Source organism: Tupaia chinensis, unplaced genomic scaffold (genome assembly GCF_000334495.1).
Source record: "Tupaia chinensis unplaced genomic scaffold, TupChi_1.0 Scaffold146971_1, whole genome shotgun sequence".
Classification (NCBI taxonomy): Eukaryota; Metazoa; Chordata; class Mammalia; order Scandentia; family Tupaiidae; genus Tupaia; species Tupaia belangeri.
In genome coordinates, this window is record NW_006206824.1 from 208529 (window position 1) to 224165 (window position 15637).

The 15637-nt window shown below is 37.2% G+C and overlaps 1 protein-coding gene across 1 annotated transcript in view; it reads right to left on the minus strand.

The window, feature by feature from the left end:
- Positions 1-15637, minus strand: part of LRRK2 (leucine rich repeat kinase 2) — a 186508-nt gene that overhangs the window by 159072 nt on the left and 11799 nt on the right. Inside the window, 6 exon segments of the mRNA XM_027768596.1 lie at positions 2072-2151; positions 2248-2390; positions 3043-3162; positions 5059-5190; positions 7688-7822; positions 12578-12712. Coding sequence (XP_027624397.1) covers positions 2072-2151; positions 2248-2390; positions 3043-3162; positions 5059-5190; positions 7688-7822; positions 12578-12712 — 745 coding nt within the window.

A 15637-nucleotide genomic window follows, 5' to 3' on the forward strand; every position in this document is an offset into this window, starting at 1 on the left:
CTAATTAAAAATGTTAGCTTTTTAATGACAAAGCCAAACCAAGGATGTAAAGCAAACACGTATGAACTAGCTGCATAATTGTCACAACTGTTCATTCCCTTGAACATTTCCTTATTGGAAAATGTAAAACATTAGGAGAGAAAAGGCATTTAATGCTTCCTTATCTACATGATTCCATCATTATAATGTTAAGAGTCAGCATCAAATGCACCTGTAAGGATTTCCTTCTTAGTAAAGTAACTTACTGAGGAGGGCTAAACAGCTCAGAGCTGCAATTTGCAAGGCTGCATTCTCCGAATACTGTTGCACCGCTTTCACCACGAACTCATGTACCTCATTCAATACCAGGATATTAAAAAAATTACCTAAAAAGTAAAAGATACATTAGCTGAATTCTCATCCACTGGACCTAAATTATCTTTATTTATATTACATAGTATTTAAATCAATAACTCTGACAACTGATGACTATTTTAAAGACATTAAATATATATTGGTTTCTTGGAAAACTCATGATACATTTTTGCAAAGAAAATCATGAAAAAATACGTCATAATTTTTCTGACGATGCAATATTTAATTCAAGTAACTTGATGTGATTGAATACATTTTTTAAAATTACTTTTTTTAGAATTATTTAATTTTATTTATTCATTTTATTTTAATTTGACCAGAATGAGAGAGAGAAAGTGAGAAAGCAAGCCACCAGGTCAGGGATTCAAACTGTGGTTGTCTATGTGGGACTGTCCAGCACCTTAAACACCATGCCAACTGCTGGTCCCAAGTTTGAAAATTACTTTATGCTATCATTTAATTATCTCACTTAGACAATAAAAGCTACTGAGCAAAACTAATGATACAAGTTTGAGTACATTAACTCTGTATTCTTTGACTCCCTCTCATGTCATCATTGTCTTAAAATCAATGAGTTGTCTGCTAAACACAGCACTGTCATGTTTACTGTACAAAATAACTTCATTTTCCTGCTATTGAAGAGATGGAAGTCTTAAAAAACTCTTCCTCATCATTAAATCCTTTGGTAGATACACTGTTCTTTTACTTAAAGGAATTCTGCTCAGACGGGACTTGATGCAGTAAGTAAATGTGAACTACATACGACCATATGCAAAAATACTTAGGAGTCTTACCAGCACAGTGTTCATTTTTTAATTACAGAAGACAACATACAGTATGATTCCATTTTGATGAAGTGAAAACAAGCACGCATTAACAATTTAGTCTAGGGAAACATGCAAATGTAGTAAAACTATAGTTAGAAAAGGAAAAAATGTATAAACATAATTCTGGAGAATGATAAACCTCTACGGAGAAAGCAAGCGAAGAAAGGAGTCCAGGAGCAGCTAGCTTTTTCAGCCCTACTAACACCTAAGTGGGTGGTGGAGCTCTTTGCATTGTTCTTCACATTTTCTACATAAGTTATAATTATTCTTTTGTATGTATCAACTATTACATAATTATAATTTATTATACAGCCCCAACAATAAGACACTCCCATAGAATGACCTCCTCATAACATGAGATTAACGTAAGACTTCCTTTACATTCCACATGTCTATTTCTGCCACTCCTTTTAAAACTCCATCTACACATAGCAGAATGATTTGCCACTTTATTTTTCTATCCAATGTATGTCAACGTTCTACTTATTCATACCAACATAAAATTTTTAGTTTTTTGGAGAGGTTTTTGCTATAGGGCACCTACACTCACCAGAAAGACAGAGAGACAGACAGAAAGAGAGAAATCACCCCCCAGTGGGGATGGCCACACCGTAATATCTTCCCCTCCTTTCTCCTCTCTGGATCTTGGGCATGCATGCACATACGCCCGTCGTGAGTTTAAGCCACTGGGTCTGGGACTTAAACTGTGGTCAACTACATGGGAGTCCAGCGACATAGCATACCCACTAATATCTTGCAGCAACACTCAAAACATAAGTGCCCAAATGAAAAACAGATCTACCAATAAGAGTTGTGGTTAAGATAGTTTAAACACTTATCAATTAAAAATATGACTCAAATGTTCATCATATAAAATAAAAACTACTCACTGGCCATCTTCATCTCCAATCTTCTCGTGTAAACTGTTTTGGTACATAAGGAGATTATTTAGTGCCCAGCAAGCGGCCTCCTGGATTAGGGGAAGGGGAAAAAAGAAACCTGTCAAAATATAAATTACTGAAAAATAGGACTTTGGATAACTGTCATAGTTATGGGGGGGTCTCACCTGCACATGCTTGTTCTTTCTGTGCCAAGTTAATGCTTTGTAACAGGCTTCTAGCCAAAACAACTTATCTCCGTCTTCCTCATCATCATTCTCCAGATTCTCATTCCTTTCCTCTAAGTCTTGATTTAAGAAAATGGTCTCAGCTAGAAAAAAATTTTAAAATAAATAATTACACACACACACACACACACACACACACACACCCCTATGCATATATACATGAGGAGGGTCTTCAAAGAGTTGATGGAAAATGCATATTACCAAAAAATATATATGGATTTAAAATTTTTTGCACCAAAATAAACTCATTCCTTAATTTACCTTTCCACAAACTTTTTGAAGTCTCTTTAGTATGTGCTATTTACTTACAATTTAAATGATCAATTCTAAATCCATTTTTTAAAAATATATGAGGCAGTTATTACTTAACCACAGCCTTGGTTAATTGTAATTTTTAGTATATTGCATACTTCATAATACTGCCATCCCATAGAGATAAATGATAAAATAAGGGAAAGGGTACCAAAAATAAGAAGAAGCTAGTAAAGCACTAATTAAAAATGTTAGCTTTTTAATGACAAAGCCAAACCAAGGATGTAAAGCAAACACGTATGAACTAGCTGCATAATTGTCACAACTGTTCATTCCCTTGAACATTTCCTTATTGGAAAATGTAAAACATTAGGAGAGAAAAGGCATTTAATGCTTCCTTATCTACATGATTCCATCATTATAATGTTAAGAGTCAGCATCAAATGCACCTGTAAGGATTTCCTTCTTAGTAAAGTAACTTACTGAGGAGGGCTAAACAGCTCAGAGCTGCAATTTGCAAGGCTGCATTCTCCGAATACTGTTGCACCGCTTTCACCACGAACTCATGTACCTCATTCAATACCAGGATATTAAAAAAATTACCTAAAAAGTAAAAGATACATTAGCTGAATTCTCATCCACTGGACCTAAATTATCTTTATTTATATTACATAGTATTTAAATCAATAACTCTGACAACTGATGACTATTTTAAAGACATTAAATATATATTGGTTTCTTGGAAAACTCATGATACATTTTTGCAAAGAAAATCATGAAAAAATACGTCATAATTTTTCTGACGATGCAATATTTAATTCAAGTAACTTGATGTGATTGAATACATTTTTTAAAATTACTTTTTTTAGAATTATTTAATTTTATTTATTCATTTTATTTTAATTTGACCAGAATGAGAGAGAGAAAGTGAGAAAGCAAGCCACCAGGTCAGGGATTCAAACTGTGGTTGTCTATGTGGGACTGTCCAGCACCTTAAACACCATGCCAACTGCTGGTCCCAAGTTTGAAAATTACTTTATGCTATCATTTAATTATCTCACTTAGACAATAAAAGCTACTGAGCAAAACTAATGATACAAGTTTGAGTACATTAACTCTGTATTCTTTGACTCCCTCTCATGTCATCATTGTCTTAAAATCAATGAGTTGTCTGCTAAACACAGCACTGTCATGTTTACTGTACAAAATAACTTCATTTTCCTGCTATTGAAGAGATGGAAGTCTTAAAAAACTCTTCCTCATCATTAAATCCTTTGGTAGATACACTGTTCTTTTACTTAAAGGAATTCTGCTCAGACGGGACTTGATGCAGTAAGTAAATGTGAACTACATACGACCATATGCAAAAATACTTAGGAGTCTTACCAGCACAGTGTTCATTTTTTAATTACAGAAGACAACATACAGTATGATTCCATTTTGATGAAGTGAAAACAAGCACGCATTAACAATTTAGTCTAGGGAAACATGCAAATGTAGTAAAACTATAGTTAGAAAAGGAAAAAATGTATAAACATAATTCTGGAGAATGATAAACCTCTACGGAGAAAGCAAGCGAAGAAAGGAGTCCAGGAGCAGCTAGCTTTTTCAGCCCTACTAACACCTAAGTGGGTGGTGGAGCTCTTTGCATTGTTCTTCACATTTTCTACATAAGTTATAATTATTCTTTTGTATGTATCAACTATTACATAATTATAATTTATTATACAGCCCCAACAATAAGACACTCCCATAGAATGACCTCCTCATAACATGAGATTAACGTAAGACTTCCTTTACATTCCACATGTCTATTTCTGCCACTCCTTTTAAAACTCCATCTACACATAGCAGAATGATTTGCCACTTTATTTTTCTATCCAATGTATGTCAACGTTCTACTTATTCATACCAACATAAAATTTTTAGTTTTTTGGAGAGGTTTTTGCTATAGGGCACCTACACTCACCAGAAAGACAGAGAGACAGACAGAAAGAGAGAAATCACCCCCCAGTGGGGATGGCCACACCGTAATATCTTCCCCTCCTTTCTCCTCTCTGGATCTTGGGCATGCATGCACATACGCCCGTCGTGAGTTTAAGCCACTGGGTCTGGGACTTAAACTGTGGTCAACTACATGGGAGTCCAGCGACATAGCCATTATTATGCCAACTGCAGGTCCCATCATAAAATATTTGTATGCTATATTTATGCACAATTATATAGAGTTGTGATAATAATTTTTTAACTTTATTTCTTTCATGACTGAGAGACAGAGAGAGAAAGAGAGAACACTCCCAACAGGGTCTTGATTCACCACTATCAACCCCCAGCCTCAGCCAGCCTTGGACCATAGGCATGCATGAGCCTGATGTCTCAGAGATAGCTTCAGAGGCCAATTGGGAATCTTCTCACGTGAGCTAGCCTCCAGAGCATACTGCTACACCACCACGTAGTCCCAAACTTGTGATAAGACATTCACCACGAATCATAACTCACCTAATGTAAGCCTATGGAGCAAGCAGCAACTCACTTCTTGAATTTTTTCATTGACAGGGAATGCTTTCATGGCTTCTACCACAATATTATAACACCTGACATTGCCACTCATGAGGACTTCAACATTATTGCCTAAATTTAAAGACATCATCACAATTATTAATAAGATCATTTTCTCCTTTCACCTATGTTTACAAAGACAACTTATAAAGAAGGCAAATATAGGGCAGCATAAGAGGTACATTTCCAGATATAAATACCATGTTCTGCCAGGTAGCTATACAAAAATCCTAAGTTGTCCCTTGAAAATATGATGGTATGCAGGACTTATCTTCAGCAAAGGAAAATCACTTTATTCCTGTTTTTTGGTGCAAAAACTTAAAACTAAAAAAAAGAGAAAATTTAGGAGGCTTTTTATATGCCTAAAAATGAAATGTTATCACCATAGGTTTTCAGACAAATAGTTTTGAGGCCTATTTCCTAATGAGGCCCTAGCCCATTGGATACTAGTGACTGCATTGTTTATTTTCTTCAAGTCAACGAAAGGAAAATCAAGATGATATCACGTCAGAGAACAGCTTAAGTCAGCGATCATCTACTTCCTGCACAGTAGATGCAGCAAAACCAAACTTCCTGAAGACTTCAAGAAAGATGCAGGGGGCAGGAGAAGAGAAGAGCATAGGTATTACATTAATATATGTAACTACAGGACAGACATAGGTAAGACAGAAAGGAAGGAAATAATCCACCAGAAAAAGGAATTCATGAACAAAGTTCTAACCCCATGTGGAGAAATTATTTGTATCTCTGAATAAAATGTCAGCTATCGTTTAAAAAGGGAAAAAAAAAAAAAAAGCAGTCTGCAAAACATTTTTCTTTCCTTTTGACACAGCCAGAAGCTGTTTTCCCAAAAATACGTTTTAATGTTGAAATTGTACTTATGATCATTAAATACAGAAGAACTTGTAATAATGAAAGGAAATAAGTTCATACAACAATTAAACTGCTTTGACTCAGGGCAACAGATGTGATTTGCTCTAAGCCTGAAAAGTAAACATCTTTAAATCAGAATCTGTTGGAAACTCTTGATTTCTCTTTGTTTAATTTTTAGCTGCTACTTTCTTTGACCTTTGCATTATGAATCAACACATTTTAGCTGGAGTTATGTCAGATGTGGGTGGAAAACAATGAATTCCAACCCACAGCCAGCCCCAAATAAATAAATAAGTGAATGAACAACTACAGCTGAGGAGAAGTATAATAAAGAATACATGCAGTCATGATTCAAAGAAACGTAAAAACGCCGCCCTTCTGTACATTGTTCTGCCTCCTCTATTTTCAATGAAGAATTCAAACTAAATTTCAATGCTGAATTTCCTATGAAGGGAAAACTTGTGATTCTATAAACATCATGAAGAGAAAGCCATCCTTTCGCAAGAGCATTGGGTGTTCACTCTGCTACACTGAAGTCTCACATCCTCAGATGGCCATACTGATTTCCACATCTGAAAGCATACACGCATGGTATACACAGTATATGGCATGTACATGTAATACGTACTGTAACTATGTGCATGTATGTGTAATACATACTGTGTAACTATGCGGCAGAGATTTTAGAACACCTATTACATACCAGGTGCAAGTGTGCATACTTCACATTATAACTTATTTATGCATGTGCATGTACATATATGTACAAACCCACACAGGTAATGCATGGAATATGAAACGGTAATGTGCTCTTACAAAACAAAACAGCATCTAAGGCCTTCTATCGCAAATAAGCTTCCTCTATTGATAATTTTTTTGTGAAACAAAAAGTGACTAGATTTCAAAGCATCACTAAAATGGATAACCAAAAATCACAGTAAGTTCAAATTCTTTCATGTGGGTTTTCAGACCCTTCATGATCTCCCTTCCACTCCAACCTCATCACTGACTCTTTCTAAAAGCCTTTGCCTTGCTTCCATCGATGAATCACATGCAAGTTTTCAGGGATGTGCATGCACATCTGCACACAAGCATGCACACTCGCAAGTAAACCCACAGTTTACTGAGCTACTTTTGTCTCTCTTGCTCCAAAATCTCTACACTTACAGGCCACTGCCTGGACCCTGCCTGCATTCCCACCTCACCTCACACCTCCTGACTTGCACACCTCTCATCATTCCAGACTCTGCAAAGGGGTCTTCCCTCACTCCCTCTAGTTTCTCCTTGTTCTAGGTGCTTCTGCCATCATTTGCCTTATGACACACTATGTACGTATCTGAATTTTCCATTGTACTACGAGCTCTGAAAAGGCTAGGAACATGTTCATATTTATTTCCTACTATTGCTTCCCCAGCACCAAGCCCACAGCCAGCTGTGGTAAAGTTTCAATAAGTATAATTAAATGAGTAAAGGTGTTTAGCATCCGCAAGTTTCCAATAATAAAAAACATTGTTTCAGGCACAGAGTAATACAGTGCTCTGTGATATCAGAAGCCACAGGATGACTGGATTCAGTTCCTGCAACAACTTGTATTTTCTGGACCACATGTGCCTGCCCATGATCCTTGCTGGCTGAAAAAAAAAGGAGAGTGGAGTTTTTCACAGACAAAAAAGGAGTCATGTAACAGGCTACTTACAAGGAATCGCTAGGGAATGTAAACAGTGCAGTACATGAAGCACAATTTCTTCATCCTCTTTGAATTGTTTTAATGCACTTAGCAATATCATATAATCTTTGTTCTCAACAAATTCAGTCAGTTGCTCTTCTGAAACTGAAAAATGAGAGGCAAAATACTGAAAAGGCTTAAAGACAATATGAAAGTTGAACTACTCAAAACAGATACAAATATTAATGATAGTTGTATGAGACATATCAGATATAATACATTTACATAAAAATAGATTTTCTGTAAAAAAAAAAAAAGTCCTTCCTAAGAATTTTACAATGGGAAAACAAGTTATTGAATTTAAAATGACGTTGTGCCTATATTAGTCACTCCGTGTTTTGAAATGTGAAAGTGTCAGGCACCATATGGTTTGCAGAAAAACACAACTATGTAAATTTCATTTGGGAAATTCTAGAGAAAACAGATCAGAAACTGAAAAGATGCTTACTGGATGTGAATATTAGAGTATTTTAAAGGGTGAGTTCATGGTATAAACTGTGGAGCAGCAGCTTAACTAAATACGTCATTTCAAGAGCGGTGAGCTTGAGCAAGTGCCAAAGTAACCAGGCTTTGAAATACTCTGTCTTAATGGTTTTCTGCCAGAAATCAAAAATGTCTTCATTAATTTTCATAAGGAAAGTTTTTTAATCAAGCCAATGAGTTCCATTTAGAAATGTTTTACAGAGCAAGAACCTCAAAAACATGTCTAAACATCTGGTTTCTCTAAGCTGAGAATGAGGCTACTATTCTGTGATCTTTCAATTTTATGCTAATGTGACCGTATGATATTATGTGAAATTGGTTATGTTCTGTTAATAAGTGAGGGATATCATGGCACTTTCTCATGTTATTGAAGAGCTTCAACAATATACTTCCAGATGTAAAAAATGGACTTAGTACTTGTCTGAGTCCTGGGAAACATCATACTCCTGGAAAAATTAGAAAATGTTCTAGTCCACATTTGTAATCTCAATAATATCAGCACTGATGACCTTTCCGTTGAATAAGGGTCTCCTCTGTAACATTCCCTGGTCCAATTCCATGTATCCTGGATGGGCTCTACAATGCTACTGATGTTAGCTCTTCTCCCATGAATAAGAATGCGCCCCTAAATTCCGAACACAGAAGAGTGCAGGCCCTCCAAGACAAAAGAACTTCAAACTTTATCCCCGCCCAATTCTTATCAAAAGTTTAGTTGCAAGTTGTAACATTTACAAAAGACAGTGTAAAAGACATGGAATTCTTTCATTCCTCACTCACAGTAAACTATCTTCTCCCCTAAGCCTAAGCATCAGAGCTAGGTATCAGGCCTGTGGTGTTCTGACTCTAATTTAGAGTCTCTCCACTGAAATATACATTGTATCCTTTGTAAAATGTGTGTACTTTATCATCTCACCCAGGGAAACACAGAGGGGAATTTTCCCAGGTTTTTCACAGAAGGCTGCTTCTCCTGAGTAAGAGGCTGACTTTTATCTCAAGAACCTTTGCTGCCAATGTTTACTTTTCTTTGCTAGTTAGGAAGCAATGGGCCAAATTTTTGGCCCATCTTTTTGCAAATCTTCAAGACCTTAAGTAAATAGTAATAATAAACTTAACCCAGCTTCAAATGATTTCCCCTTCATTCACTTGCTCATCTATTTTTTCCTCTGATGTATTATAATTATAAGCTATCTAAAGTCTTTCTGGAATAAGACAGGGAATTTAGCAGTTCTCAGGTGATCTATCCCATTCCTAGAACTGCCAGAAATTAGAATGGTAGACTGGTACTGACACAGGGCCTGCATAAATCATCCTTATCCTAAGCCCCTGGCACAATGGGTTCTGTAATGATGCAAACAGGGCTCTCAAAAACTGGTGATAGGGACCAGCAGTTAGCGTAATGGCTATGTCGCTGAACTCCCATGTAGCAGACTGCGGTTTGAGTCCTGGACCCGGTGGCTTAAACTCACTCCGGGTGCACGTATGTGTGTGCCTAAGATCCCAAAAGGAAAATAGAGGAAAAGGGATTGCGGTGTGGCCATCCCCACTGGGGGGTGATTTCTCACTTTCTATCTCTCTGTCTCTCTCTGTCTTTCTGGCCAGCACACGCACCCTATAGCAAAACAAAACCTTAAAAAAAAAAAAAAAAAAAAAAAACTGGTGCTAATTGAACTTTACTGTAATTTGCTAAGTGCCCCGGGGCAAGTTTCTAACTTCTCTGATGCATTTCCTCACCAAGCCAATAGAAGGAATACATAAATGTTCCAACCAAAATTACATGATAATCTCTGTTATCAATCTCAGCGTTGGGCTATGAAATACATATTAGTCTTTTCTCAAAGGGACACTCTGTAAACCTCCTGGTTCTTTATACAGTGCATTCAGCAATTTCTACAATCTCTGGTGATGACTCAATATCATAAGCTCAAATTTAACTATGCTTGGCTTCACAGTTTTATTTTTTCCTTTTTCACACCCACACAATCCAGTTTTCAAAGTGAACCTTATGCCTTATTAAGTGGTAGAAAGTCTACTACAATTGTATGCTTTATAATCCATGAATGAAACCCACTCCCTGAAAACAAGCAGTATTTCTGAATTAACCCAACTACTTACCCTTGTTAACTTCTTAAGGAACGATTTTAGACCCCCATTATTACTAAAGAAATATATCCCACCTTCCCCATGATTCACCTTTTGTTCTTAACATTTCAAAATAAAGAAGTTGCCACTTTTAAATACCTCTCTCAAACAGCACATGTAAAGCTTTGCAGCCAAGTTTCTGGACTTCATCATTGGCTGAAAATGTGCGCATGGCATCAAAAATTAACAGGAAAATGTCGCTTTCTTCATCCAGTATCAGCAAAGTGATTTTACCTGTTTTGAAGAGAATAATATGCTCTTAACAGACAGGTGCTTTAACACTTAAGGTGCTCATTTTTACATAAGGATGATGAATGGTATGTGGATTTTTCTTTTGATAAACCATGATAGTTGCTCCAGATATTAGATCTACCAAACTCCAGGGTCTTTGCAAATGAGATAAACTCTCATTTCACTTTACTAAAATTGTACAATTCCCAGTGACTACGTCTAGCCTAAACCTCTTGCCCTAAATTCCTGAAAGACATTTCTCTCTGCCTTAGACAACACCATCGAAATATTCCACGAGCACCTCAAGCCTAGCCTATTCCCATTCCCTCACTTCATCAATGACACCATCATCCATTAGTTACCCAAGAGAGAAACAGAGTCATCTTCCCTCTTCCGTCCTCCCTCTTTCTTCTCCTTCTCTGTCTAACCAATGAATCAAGTAATTGCCCAGTTCTTCAAGTATGTCTCCTAAATATGTCAAAAACTCCCTTAGAACAAGACTTCTTCATTCCTATCATGATCAGAACCACATCATTTCTCACCTGAAATACAAAAACAGTCGCCTAATTGTTCTGCTTGGCCCAAATCTCTACCAAACTACATATTCTCTGCAGTACTTTTCTAAAACACAAATAGTTCTTTAGATCCTTTGCTGAAGTCTTCTGAGGCCTTCTAATATGTCTTCATATGACAAACATGTATTTCACAAAACTGACCACATGTACTTTATCCACTCCATGTCTGTCCAATACGAAACATGCTAAACTCTTTTCTCATCACTAAACATTTTCATTAATATCCTTTTGCACTTGCACTAGCTACAGGAACTTAATAGTCTTGCATTTTTGTACACTAAACATAAAAAAAATCCACAAATAACACCTGTTAAAAAATGAATAGCACTGCAGTAGGAGTGGTAGTGGTGGTAGAAGTTAACAGTTCTACAGCACATACTGTCAGACACTGGCAGAAGCACTTCACTATAACACACCTTTTTTCCTTTTTTAGGTTCTTGCCATAGAGTGCATGCACTTGCCAGAGAGAGGGACACAGAGGAAGTGAGAAATCACTTCCGAGAAGAGCATGGCCACGCTGCATTCCCTTCTCCTCCATTCTGATCTTGGGATTTGGGGGACTAATGCACATGTGCCCAGTGTGATTTTCAAGCTGCTGGGTTTGGGACTCAAACCATGGTCAGTCATATGGGAATCCAGTGCCTTAACTACCATGCCACTTGATCTCCCCCTTAGACTTATGTCTAACCTGACTATTTAAAGTCAAATCATGGTTCCATGATATTGACAGCTTAAATGTCACATTAGTGACATGGTCATTGATTTCATATATATATGTGTGTGTGTGTGTGTATGTACACAAACATTTAATCACTGTATACCTTTACAGTGTACAACAAAAAAAAAACTGGTGCTAATTGAACTTTACTGTAATTTGCTAAGTGCCCCGGGGCAAGTTTCTAACTTCTCTGATGCATTTCCTCACCAAGCCAATAGAAGGAATACATAAATGTTCCAACCAAAATTACATGATAATCTCTGTTATCAATCTCAGCGTTGGGCTATGAAATACATATTAGTCTTTTCTCAAAGGGACACTCTGTAAACCTCCTGGTTCTTTATACAGTGCATTCAGCAATTTCTACAATCTCTGGTGATGACTCAATATCATAAGCTCAAATTTAACTATGCTTGGCTTCACAGTTTTATTTTTTCCTTTTTCACACCCACACAATCCAGTTTTCAAAGTGAACCTTATGCCTTATTAAGTGGTAGAAAGTCTACTACAATTGTATGCTTTATAATCCATGAATGAAACCCACTCCCTGAAAACAAGCAGTATTTCTGAATTAACCCAACTACTTACCCTTGTTAACTTCTTAAGGAACGATTTTAGACCCCCATTATTACTAAAGAAATATATCCCACCTTCCCCATGATTCACCTTTTGTTCTTAACATTTCAAAATAAAGAAGTTGCCACTTTTAAATACCTCTCTCAAACAGCACATGTAAAGCTTTGCAGCCAAGTTTCTGGACTTCATCATTGGCTGAAAATGTGCGCATGGCATCAAAAATTAACAGGAAAATGTCGCTTTCTTCATCCAGTATCAGCAAAGTGATTTTACCTGTTTTGAAGAGAATAATATGCTCTTAACAGACAGGTGCTTTAACACTTAAGGTGCTCATTTTTACATAAGGATGATGAATGGTATGTGGATTTTTCTTTTGATAAACCATGATAGTTGCTCCAGATATTAGATCTACCAAACTCCAGGGTCTTTGCAAATGAGATAAACTCTCATTTCACTTTACTAAAATTGTACAATTCCCAGTGACTACGTCTAGCCTAAACCTCTTGCCCTAAATTCCTGAAAGACATTTCTCTCTGCCTTAGACAACACCATCGAAATATTCCACGAGCACCTCAAGCCTAGCCTATTCCCATTCCCTCACTTCATCAATGACACCATCATCCATTAGTTACCCAAGAGAGAAACAGAGTCATCTTCCCTCTTCCGTCCTCCCTCTTTCTTCTCCTTCTCTGTCTAACCAATGAATCAAGTAATTGCCCAGTTCTTCAAGTATGTCTCCTAAATATGTCAAAAACTCCCTTAGAACAAGACTTCTTCATTCCTATCATGATCAGAACCACATCATTTCTCACCTGAAATACAAAAACAGTCGCCTAATTGTTCTGCTTGGCCCAAATCTCTACCAAACTACATATTCTCTGCAGTACTTTTCTAAAACACAAATAGTTCTTTAGATCCTTTGCTGAAGTCTTCTGAGGCCTTCTAATATGTCTTCATATGACAAACATGTATTTCACAAAACTGACCACATGTACTTTATCCACTCCATGTCTGTCCAATACGAAACATGCTAAACTCTTTTCTCATCACTAAACATTTTCATTAATATCCTTTTGCACTTGCACTAGCTACAGGAACTTAATAGTCTTGCATTTTTGTACACTAAACATAAAAAAAATCCACAAATAACACCTGTTAAAAAATGAATAGCACTGCAGTAGGAGTGGTAGTGGTGGTAGAAGTTAACAGTTCTACAGCACATACTGTCAGACACTGGCAGAAGCACTTCACTATAACACACCTTTTTTCCTTTTTTAGGTTCTTGCCATAGAGTGCATGCACTTGCCAGAGAGAGGGACACAGAGGAAGTGAGAAATCACTTCCGAGAAGAGCATGGCCACGCTGCATTCCCTTCTCCTCCATTCTGATCTTGGGATTTGGGGGACTAATGCACATGTGCCCAGTGTGATTTTCAAGCTGCTGGGTTTGGGACTCAAACCATGGTCAGTCATATGGGAATCCAGTGCCTTAACTACCACCTGCTAGTCCTTACTATAACACATTTAATCCCCACCACAACCACTAAGATGTAAACTCCATTTTAGAGTTAAGAAAACTGAGACACAGAAAGTTTAAGGAACCCAAGTGACTTCACCCAAGGTCCAACAACTAATAAGGGCACAGCTGGATTAAAATTTAGATAGTTAGTGCCCATGCCCTTAACACCCACAAGTGAATTGAACTCTCTCCTCTATGTTCCTCTGGTGGTTTTCTTCACATCTCTACTATAGTACTTTGCTCATTAAACTGCAATTACTTCTTTAAATCATTTTGTCTGCCTATTTATGCTGTCCTATTCAATAGCAACTAATCATGTGGCTATTTGAATTCAGCCAAATGGCATGGTGGTTGAGGTGGCTGGATCTCACATGGCTATATACACAGTTCAAGTCCCAGACCTGGTGGCTTAAAAAACACACTAGGCATATGTGTGTACCCAAAATCCTGAGAGGAGAATAGAAAAAAAGGGATCATGCTGTGGCTATCCCCCTTAAGGGTACTTTCTCACTTTCCCTCTCTCTCACTCTCTCACCAGCAACCACACACACCCTATAGCAAACTGGAAAAAAAAAATCAGTTTCTCCCATTTCAACTATCCAGTAGACACATATGACTGCTAGCTTTGGTATGGGACGGTACAGACACAGAACATTCCCATCGATGGAAAACTTATATTGGACAGCAGTGCTGAGTGGTAAACTTCTATGTTGTAGGAATTCTGCTTCATTTGCCTTAGAATTTTCTAGAGCCCAGCACAACAGCAAATGCCAAATAACTATTAAATCAATTCATTAATAGCCAGACAATAAAAACGACTCCCAAATTCACCTGTAAAGAATATCTAAAATAGAGAGCAGCAGTTGGCATAACAGCTATGTCACTGGACTCCCATGTAATCAACTGCAGTTTGAGTCCCAGACCCAGAAGCTTAAACTCACACCAGGTGCGTGTGCGTGTGTGCCCAAGATCCCAGAGGGGAATGGAGAAGATATTGTGGCGTGGCCGTGCCCCCTGGGGGATGATTTCTCTCTTTCTGTCTCTCTGTTTCTCTCTTTCTTTCTGGTGAGCACACATGCCCTACAGCAAAAACCTCTCAAAAAACCTAACAAACAAACAAAAAAAACATAAAAGAATATTTAAAATAAACCTCAAAACACACGTAAAACTTTCTGAATGGCTCAAAATTCTGAATGTTATATGGGAGAAATTAAATTAACTAGTCTTTTCAAAACACATGTCAATTTTGCTAGCTATATGCATGCTGCTGATAAATTCTAGTCCTGGGAGATTTCTTAGATTCATAAATCCTCTTCTTGTCCATTGCCAAATGGAGAATGAAGAACACACCAAAAAAAAAAAAAAGAAAGAAAAGAAAAGAAAAGAAAAAAGTTCTTGAGGATGAGGTTAAGATGAATCATGGTTAAAACTAGTTAGTACATGCCATTAAATATTTTATAAGGAAAGGCTGAGGCAAGTGGGGAGTACCTTCAGGTCTTTCCTGTCTCTTACTTCATACCATGGTCTTACCCTCTTTTTTCCTTTCTCTTTCTCCTGTAAAGTCTTCCTTACTTAGCAGGGCCAGCAAGGACATTAAAAATCTCTTTCCTCATATATCTAGCCTCCCTCATGCTTTCCACCCAGGCTCAGCACAAATAGTCCTCTTGACCTTAACCAGCC